The sequence below is a fragment of the Entelurus aequoreus genome, linkage group LG13 (genome assembly GCF_033978785.1).
Source record: "Entelurus aequoreus isolate RoL-2023_Sb linkage group LG13, RoL_Eaeq_v1.1, whole genome shotgun sequence".
NCBI lineage: Eukaryota > Metazoa > Chordata > Actinopteri > Syngnathiformes > Syngnathidae > Entelurus > Entelurus aequoreus.
Genome location: NC_084743.1, coordinates 63102019 through 63112375, shown reverse-complemented (window position 1 = coordinate 63112375; position 10357 = coordinate 63102019). Strand labels below are relative to the sequence as shown.

General features: G+C 44.4%; 1 protein-coding gene across 1 annotated transcript; it reads right to left on the bottom strand.

The window, feature by feature from the left end:
* Positions 1-223: 223 nt before the first annotated feature.
* On the bottom strand, positions 224-8896 carry LOC133663580 (SLIT and NTRK-like protein 3). The gene is made up of 3 exons (XM_062068146.1): positions 8416-8896; positions 8099-8186; positions 224-4693 (listed from the first exon to the last, which is right to left on the bottom strand). Exon 3 carries the CDS (start codon positions 4633-4635, stop codon positions 1930-1932), a length of 2706 nt encoding a protein of 901 aa, XP_061924130.1. The 5' UTR covers positions 4636-4693; positions 8099-8186; positions 8416-8896; the 3' UTR covers positions 224-1929.
* Positions 8897-10357: the final 1461 nt, after the last annotated feature.

The window sequence follows — 10357 nt, the reverse complement described above, 5'->3', positions numbered from 1 at the left end:
AAAAATATTGTTTTTCATGAGCTGTGTACTAGTATTGTATGTCTGGGTGGGGGTCCTGCTTTGGAAATAATTTGTACCCCTTTCAGATATCGCATTTAGTTCCCACTAAAACATTCACATGTTGCACAATGAGATGTAAACATGGGATCATGTGTACATTCCTGTAACTTTCTGTTTGTAAAAAAATATATTGATTAGTATTTCTTTAATATAATAACATCATTTCATGATTCATATTTATAAATTAAGATTAAATTAAGAAAAAAAAAAAACATGTTTTTCTCTAAAGAAGGGTTTGGTGAATGCACATATGAAACTGTTGGAGTTTGGTACCTCCAACAAGGTTAAGAACCACTGGTCTAACATATATAGACAGTAGAAAGGGAATTCATATGGCCCCATTCGTCATGATTAACCCGACACATGAAACTTGACAAATTGGGGGCGGGGGTGGGGGTGGGGGGGAGTGTGCACTATCCACCTTTGCGTCCAGATGGCAGTAGATTGTTTAATATCTTCAAATGTCTTTTGTGGCCACAGCGTCAGCTGCTATGTAGAGTGGCACTTTCCATTATTTTCAGCAGACTGCATTGGTGGATCTTCTCACGTAAGATCCACCAAGGAATGGGGGCCATTTGAATCCCTTCCCTATTGCACTTGTGTAAAATAATGTACAAAGTTTGAGCACCCCTGACTGTAACACGTTGTACAAGCGCAATAGCAAATCCCAAAATCAGTGACTACTATCAAAAATGCTGACTTGTTGCATGTTTTTCCTACGAAACTCTCCCGGGCCCACATTGAATGTCCCTCGAACCTCTAACACTCTCGGAGAAATGAAACACACACACGTCAATATAGTTTCACACACCCTTCGAGGCGGTTTTAAACCCTCGTGACATTTGATTAAAGAGTTTGTTTTTATTAAGAAGGCTATACCAGACGCATAATCACTATACATTGATTTAACATTACCTTTACAATTAAAGTCTTCACTGAAATTACAGAATAAATATATATATGCACATTATTTTTTTTTTCTTCTTCAAATCTTTGTGAGAGAGAAAACATGAAAAGTGCCTCCTACAAAGCTGTTAGTGGTTGGCGAAGGGGGGGCCGGGGGGCGGGGGGGTGTGGTGGGTATGGGAGGCAGGATCTGGAGGCGGGGCTTTAACAAAGTGCATGGAAATTTCCAGAAAAAAAAAGCTCGATCTGATAATATTCACACATGTTGAACCATCCTTCACAAGAAGCACCCTTATGTAGACAGCAGTCCTAATTAATAGTAACAACCATATTCATAACATAGAAAAACTTAAATAGACCACTGAAACTGTAAATGTGTTGCAGGAGCTCCGTTCATAAAGACGTGAACAACCGCACCCCCCTCCCCAAAACCCCCCGTTCCCCCCGCCCAGCCATCGGCTTCCTGCACCGAAACAAGTGCACGCCAGCAAACTGCAGTTCGAAGCAATATTCGTTTTGTTTTTTTATATCTCTTTCAATCGCTTCCCCGTCGCCTTTTTAATGTGCTCGGCCTGCGGGGGTCTTTGTACGTCCTAGCCAGGGTGAGGGGGGCAGAAGAGGCAGACCACAACCCTCCCCGAGTCAGGGAGACATCCAGCTCCCGTGTGTCACATGGTAATTTCACAAACAAAAAGGCTTTCACTGACCATGTTTTATTCCCCCCCCCGCCCGCCGCAAACTCCCTCTCGCTCAGCAAATAGAGATATTTATGTTACAAAAATAACGGCTGCTGACATTGCTGGCTACTCTGGAAAAAAAGGCACTTGATTTGAAATATCTGAGATCAGCCTCTCCTCCGTAATGATTCGGGCGGCACTGTTGAAAGTGGAATATATTTTATTTCATGCTGCTTTTTCCAGATATCGTTTTTTCAAGGGGGGGCGGAGGCGTTTTGAAGAGATGTTAAAACCGATACGATTTTTCCAGCACTTCGAGGTAATCCGGCTTGGTTTGAAGTTTGGCCCTTAACTCCAGGTAGTCGCTCTGGGACGGGTCGGGGTAGCAGCCTTTCCCCGCCGCGAAAAGCAACGTCTCCTTCAGCCGAGCGTCCTGTTGCAAGTCCGGGTACTGCATGCCGGGCGGGTGTGCGTGCGCCACGTGCGCGTCCTTTAGTTTGGGGGCCGTCCCGTACAGGCAGTCGACGAAACCCACCGTCGGTGTGGGCCTCTGGCTGTCGATGACCGTCGGGCACAGCCCGCCGTTCTCGTGAAGCCCCGCCAGGTCGGCCGCGGTGTGGTTGACCGCCACGATGGTGTTGAGTTGAGAGTTGGAGACGGCCAGGCTCCACTCTCGCTCTTTCTCGAACAAGGTGCGGTAGTTGCCGCCGCTCCTGCCGCCGCCATTGTCTTTCTTGGCTGAAAACTGCCCTCGGTTTTCCGCCGTGGCCGCTATCTCCCCCTCTCGGGGCTTGTAGATGGGGTTGTTGCACATCTGAGTCACGGGGTGGGGGATGTAGTCATAAACGTGGCCGTGGGAATGCGTGTGACTGGTGTGCGTGTGAGTATGCAAGCCGGGCGTCGGCTTCTCCAGTGTGCTTGTGTTGCCGGCGCTGCTCTGCCTCGGCACGTCCTCGAAAATCCTGCACTGCATCTGGATCCCTGTCAGATCCACCTCTGATCGCTTCCTGAAGGGCATTTTCTTCCTCCGGCGGAGAACAAAGGCGAACAGGCCGGCCGCCACGAACACAGCAGAGATGAAGAGTATGAGGAGGCTGAGGATGAGGACTGACAGCGGCACTGCGTCTCGCCCGCCCGCCTCCCCCATGCCCGTACTCCCTGTGGTCAGGTCCTGCCCCCCAGGTTGAGCCGGCAAGGGGCCTGCGGAATACTTAAGTTCCGGACAGAGGACCTCCACACCCAGTGAGCGCAAATCCTTCCCGATGGCAAACTCCGGGGTCTTACAGATGACGTCTCCCACCACAATGACGGAGGAGAGTTTTTCCAGCCATTGTTTGAGGGGGACGGTGTCGCAGGAGCACTCCCAGGGGTTTTGATGAAGATCAATCTGGACTATGGAGATCAGATGCTCCAGGACTCCGCGCACGGGCAGAGAGAGGAAGTAGTTGTTGCGGAGGTTGAGGCGGGCCAGGTCGGTGCCGGCGAACACGTCATCAGGGAGCGAGCGGAGAAGGTTGTCGTTGAGGAAAACCAGCTGCAGGTTGGGCATCAAGGAGAAGGAGTTGGGCTGGATTTCACGTATGACGTTGTACTCAAAGTACAGATAACTCAACATCTGGAGTCCTCGGAACATCCCAGGTGTGAGCCTCTCGATGTCGTTCCCGTTCAGGTATAAACTTTTTAAGTTCGGCAAGTTGATGAAAGCGCCCTCCTGCACGTAAGAGATCCGGTTGTTGCCGAGGTGAAGTAAATCCAAACTTGAGAAGTTCCAGAAATCCGAACGATAGATTTTCTGTATCAGGTTCCCGCTGAGATACAGTTTCTTGGCATTGAGAGGGCGTGGCAGCAAGTCGGAGATGTTGTGGAAGCCCTTTTCCTTACAGTTCACCGTCAGACCCAAGTCGTTAATGTGGAGGTTGCAAAGACAACCGACCGGACAGATGATCGGTATCGGAGGTCTCGTCTGGTAGCCGGCGATGGGGGGCTGGTTGACGCCTGGGTAAATGCTACGAGGGGTGGGGGGGTTTCTCGTGGGCCGAGGTCTTTTGGTGGGCTTCATGGCGGAGGACGCCGTGTTGTGAAAGGAGGAGAGCATGGAGGACGGCTTGGTCGGCCACGTGTTCTCGTTGCTGAACGGAATGCGAGGGATCCCCAACTTGGCCTCGATCTCAGAGTCGGAGAGCAGGGGGCAGAGCTCGCTGCGCTTGATCTCCCGGAGGTCCTTCCCGTGTAAATGGAAGGGGTACTCGCAGGTGATCTCGCCCACCAGGGCCGTGTAGGGGATCCTCTCCAGCCACGTCTTCAGCTGGACGATCTCGCACACGCAGTTCCAAGGGTTCTCCTCCAGCTGGATTTCCATCAGGCTCCGCCCGACGTACTCCAGCGTCCCTTTATAGGGCAGGGTCTTCAGCCTGTTGCCCCTCAGGTCCAAATGTGTTAGCGATACGGACCGGAAGAGATAATTCGGCAGCACGGGGATCAGATTGTCATTCAGTATAAGCACTCTCAATTTGTGCAGGTGCCTGAAAGCGCCGCTCTCAATCCTTTTAATGACGTTGTAGTCTGCCTGGAGATACTCGAGACTCTCCAGCCCCAGGAAGGTGTCGTTCCGGAAAATCTCCAGCTTGTTCTCGTGTAGGAAAAGCCGTTTGAGTATTCCCAGGCCGTTGAACGCTCCGGCGTGGATGTCTTGCAAGGCGTTATTGCCCAGATTGATGGATATGGCGTTGTTGAGATGGAGGAAGCTGTTGAAGTAGAGCTTCCGCATGGAGTTCCTCTGCAGGTTGAGCTTGAACGGCCGGCTCCATATCTGAGCGATCTGGCTCACGTTTGTAAATCCCTTGCTGTCGCAGTGCACGTGGAAGACGCCCTCCTTCACCTCGCAGTAGCACGGCTCGAAGCAGGGCTCGTCCATCTCCTCCGAGTCCTCCAGCAGCGGGACGGGGGTGGTCCATCCTAAGGCTATGGTGCTCAGCAGGGTAACCCACAGCATCCTCGCCGACGCCAGGTGGGTGAAGTCCGGGCTCCGGGAAGAGAGCCGCTTCACAGCGCTGCAACAGAGACAAAGAGGGATGACACACACACACACACACACACACACACGCACAGTTAGGTTCAAGGTGAGAGACTTGTCGCCAGAGTAGGATAGGCGCATTAGTGTCGGTAGAATAGAAAGGCGCTTTGAAATGAACACCGCTGAATAATACAACAACACCGGAGACTACTTTAGGTGTTTCACACAAAACAGGCCTGCTACTCTTCTCCTAGAAACAAATCTCTCGTATGAGTTAATGCCAGCAAACAGAGCCGGTGTCATTTATTATACAGCAGATACGGCGCTAAGGTCGCTATAAATCACCTCAGGGATGCTTATCGCTATGAATAAACAATGGCAACAGCAGGTGGATGAGGTTGGCGCGGCGAGAGGAGACACTGTCCCTCTGGTGCGGGGATTACATAACGGGGGCCTCAATCACCTTCTTAAGTAATTAAAAAAAAAAAAAAAGTGGAGAAGATGCAAATGGAGATTTCTGGCAGTGAATCGAAATGATCATAAACGGTGTTCATGAGACTGTACGTGCAAGTCATCAATAAATCCATCCAGTGACACTGGTACGGAATGTGTCAATGGAGTACAAAGTAATTAATTATGGAAACTCAGCAGTTCCTGTTTTGCATTTTTGGAATTTAAAAACATGAAACATGCACATGCAAATAAAAAAAAAAACAATAACAAAGAATGCACTGCATATAATCATCTATCAGGGGTCTCCAACCAGTAGCTTGTGAGCATTTGGTGGCTCGCCAGTTGATGTTGGGTAGCTCACCAAAATGTTAGAATATTTGCTTAGAAACTTATGGATATTTGTGTAAATGCTCAATGGCAAGTTACCATTAAAAAGGCACAAAGACAATGACCTCACTGTTAAACAATACACAAAATAAAAAAATAAAAATCACATCCCTAAAAACTCTTTTGAAAAAACAACGTACAATTAAATAACATAACAAAAAAAATGGCCAAAATACAGCATTGTTTAATGAAAGTACAAAAAAAAAATATCAGATGGTAGAAAAAGGTTTTAGTTGTAATTATAATACTTGTAAAAAAATGATTGGATATTACACTAATTTGCTTTTTTACCTACAACACAAAACTAAGATGTGGATGTGTTATTTCAATAGTCTAGCATATATAGACCTACAGTAGAACAGGAATTCATTTGGCCCCATTCGTCATGGTTTACCTGACACATGAAACTTGACAAATTGTGTGTGTGTGTGTGTGTGTGTGTGTGTGTGTGGGGGGGGGGGGGTGCACTATCCAGATTGTTTAATATCTTAAAATGTGTTTTGTGGCCATTCCAACTCGGACCACAGCGTCAGCTGCTGTGTAGAGTGGCGCTTTCCATTATTTTCAGCAGACTAACAAATAATGCACTGCATATGATAGCCTCTCTTTCAGTGGGTCTCCAACCAGTAGCTCGTGAGCTTTTGGTGGCTCGCCAGTTGATGTTGGGTAGCTCACCAAAGTGTTAGAATATTTGCTTAAAAACGTATGGATATTTGTGTAACTGCTCAATGGCAAGTTGCCATTAAAAAAGGCACAAAGACAATGACGTCACTGTTAAACAATCACAAAAAAAATAATAAAATAAAATAAAAAAATCACATCCTTAAAAACTCTTTAGGAAAAACCACGTACAATTAAATAACACAACAAAAATAATGGACAAAATACAGCAGCGTTTACTGAAAGTACAAAAAACATATAAAATGGTTGGAAAAGGTTTTTGTTGTAATTATAATACTTGTTAAAAATGATTAGATATTACACTAATTTGTTTTTTACCTATAACACACAATTAAGATGTGGATGTGTTATTTCAATAGTCTAGCATATATAGACCTACAGTAGAACGGGAATTCATTTGGCCCCATTCGTCATTGTTTACCTGACACATGAAACGTGACAAATTGTGTGTGTCGGTGTGTGTGGGGGTGGGGTGGGGGGGGGTGCACTATCCAGATTGTTTAATATCTTAAAATGTGTTTTGTGGCCATTCCAACTCGGACTAGTGTAGGCTGGCGCTTTCCATTATTTTCAGCAGACTAACAAATAACGCACTGCATATGACAACCTCTCTATCAGGGGGTCTCCAACCAGTGGCTCGTGAGCTTTTGGCGGCTCGCCAGTTGATTTTGGGTAGCTCACCAAAGTGTTTATTATTTGCTTAGAGACTTACGAATATTTGTGTAAATGCTCAATGGCAATTTACCATTAAAAAGGCACAAAGACCATGACGTCACTGTTAAACAATTCAAACGTTGCCATTCATATGAATTCAACACAAAATCCCGAAAGTAGCTCTAATAGAAACATTTACCATTGCTTTGACACATTCAAATCCTGCAATCAAAATGTACACGGTGGCATCGCAACAATTGACTGTACAAAAGGACGACACACTTATATTTCACAGTAACGAACTGCTAGTTCACAGTAAAACACTGTAAGTATATAGTCCTCCGGAAACAATGACAACTGGTGCGTGTCTTAGGGGGTTCCGTAGACCACCTTGCACACTCTTGCACAGTAGGTGGCAGTATATACAATTGAGATGTTTATTGTAATTACCTGTAAAATCACAGCCATGCATTTACAGTAAATGTATGTGGATGTTTTCACAGTAAACTACTGTAACAGTGATAGTCATGCAATAACCGGTAATTTACAATAAACATGGCATGAAACGCATACTGAATTATGCAGATAAGCAAAACAATGTTGTTGATTTTTTTTTTTGTTGCAATTTTGCAAAACAAGCTGGTTACTCCCTTTGTTTGGGTTGGAAATAACATATGAAACAAACGTTTTTGAAATGAGTAGCTTATATAAACATTACAAAAATGAGTGGATTTTGCCAATTGTCGTTTTGTAAAAGTGTGAAGAAAAAAAACCAAAAAAAAAAGGTTGGAGAACCCTGCCTTTATGCGCGCTTGATGATGTCATGACGGTGCACGGTACTAAAAACAGTTGAAAGTCACACACGCACACTTTGGACGCGCGCGCGCGCGCGCACGCACACAAAGGCTCGCCACTGTCCATCCAAATGTGGGTGCTGGAAAAAAAAACAAAAAAAATCCAAAGGAGACGCGCGGCGCAGCGGCTCCACCGAACCGCTGTCCATGGTCCTGAAAGCCAAAAAAAAAAAAAAAAAAAAAAAAAAAAAAAAAAAACTCCAGCAAAAAAGGGAGGGTATAGGCAAATAAATAAAAAATGGTATTGTAATCCCTCAAAAAGATGCACCGGGGGGGGGGAAAAGATACCTAAAAAAAATGCTGCAAAATTCCCATTTCTGCGCGTAATCCTTCAGGATCCCTCGATGTTTGTTACGCAGATATAGGACACCTTATTGAACCATTACAACATGGAACTGTGATTGTATACATACTTAGTTTAGAGGGGTTCCAACTTCACATATCCTCCTGCGTCGTGTTCCGTCGTGGCCCGCTGCGTCCTGCTCACTGTCCGATGCCGGGCTGCGATGGGTGGGGGGGGTGGGGGGGGGATACAACAAAAAAAGAGAAAGAAGCAGAAGTAAGAGACGAGGGAGCCGGGGGATGGAAATGTGCTGCGTAACTCGGAGCATCCTCCATCCTCCCTGTTAGTTAAAAAAAAAAAAAAAAAAGCTTCCAGTGCGTTATTTGCGCGGAGAGCGACGCCGCGCGTTAAAGTTGACACGGTGTGCACGGAAAGCCGACAACTCACCTCAGGCTGGCGCTGCAGCTGGGAAGCATCGGGAGGAATGAGAAGCAATAGTTTGGATTCCTCCTCGTTCCCCATCTCCTGCTCTCCTCACCCTCTCCTCTCCCGGTGGCGAGAGGAGGAAGAGGAGAGATGAAGACGTGAGAGGAATGTGCGATGTCTCCTCGCTCTCTGGCGACTCTGACACTCTTCTTCTTCTTCTTCTTCTCCTCTTCTCCCGTTTTTTTTCTTTTTTTTTTGCTTAAAATGCAAGTCCTCGACTCCAGAGCTCGTCCTGCTTCTTCCTCCCTCCCGGGGAAGCGCGCTCGTCGACCGCGCAGCCGCGTAAGAGGGAGGGGAAGGGGTGAAAAAAAAAAAAAAAAAGGATGCTCTCTCCTCAGGACCGCATCCTCGTTAAATGCGAGCGGATAAGATAGGACTGCTTTTTATTTATTTTATTTTTTTCTTCCTCAAGCTGTCGATTTTTCTTTTCTTTTTTTTTCCACCCAGAAAAAAAAAAAAAAAAATGCTGCCTGTCGTGCGTCAGAGGAGAGATGAGGAGGGACTGAGCCAGCCAGTGAGGTGGAGGTGGAGGGAGGGAACTGGTGAGAGGACCAGGAGAGAGAGAGAGAGAGAGAGAGAGAGGGGAAGAGGAGGAGGTAAAGAGGGATGAGACCGTTTGGATGCTTTAAAGCGAAGGAGAGAAGTGAAGAAAAAACAGGTATGAGTGAGACCTGTGGATGGCACTCACGCCTTTTTATTTATTTATTTTATTTTATTCCATTCTTATTCTTATCACTGAGATTGAACTACAGTAGTTGGCAGCCCTCGCTCCTCTGTGGTGACGGCAGCGGGTGGCCACGACTATTTAAAGCTGCTTCACCCACCCACCCTCCATCCCTTTTTCCACCCCGCTTGCCTTCCCGCGCCTCGCCTCCAGCGGGCAACACGCGTCCGTTCTTTAGCAGCAGAAGAGAAAAAAAAAGAAGAAAAAAAAGTGTACAAAAAGCCAGAGCTTATGCAGGGGAAAATATCACGATTTGGAGGGATGATCGCAGCTCTGCAAAAGGAGGAGAACTGCAGAAATGAGGGAATATAATTTATATGCTGGCTTAATTAGGGCACTCTAGGGCAGAATTGATCCGTATTTTTTTTTATATATGTAAAAAAAGAAAAAGAAAAAAGAATGAAACTAAATAAATGTGATATGTTTTTTGTACTAAAAATAATAACAATAAAAGTATACTAAAAACAACTTTGTTTTCATACACATTTATTACATATTTGAAAAAGATTTATGAATCATTATAACCCTCTCCAACCAGGGTTCCTAATAATTAATGATATAAAAATACATATACATATACATATACGTTAGGTCAGGAAAAAACACAGATGACATTTTCCCTGAAGAGCAAGGAAACCTGCGAAACAGGCTTGTAGGGATGAAATGGCCTCAGTGTTTTTTCCACACTACCCTGGTATTGAGCACTGTATAACGGATAAACCACAGAACATACATATATATATATATATATATATATATATATATATTATATATATATATATATATATATATATATATATATATAAATATATATATATATATATATATATATATATATATATATATATATATATATATATAAATAAACATGGCATCACCGCTGCCGTCACCACAGAGGAGGGAGGGCTGCCAACTACTGTAGTTCAATCTCAGTGATAAGAATAATATATATATATATATATATATATATATATATATATATATATATATATATATATATATATATATATATATATTCTGTGGTTTATCCGTTATACAATGCTATATATATATATATATGTATATATATATATATATATATATATATATATATATATATATATATATATATATATATATATATATATATATATATATATATATATATATATATATATATATATATATATATATATATAT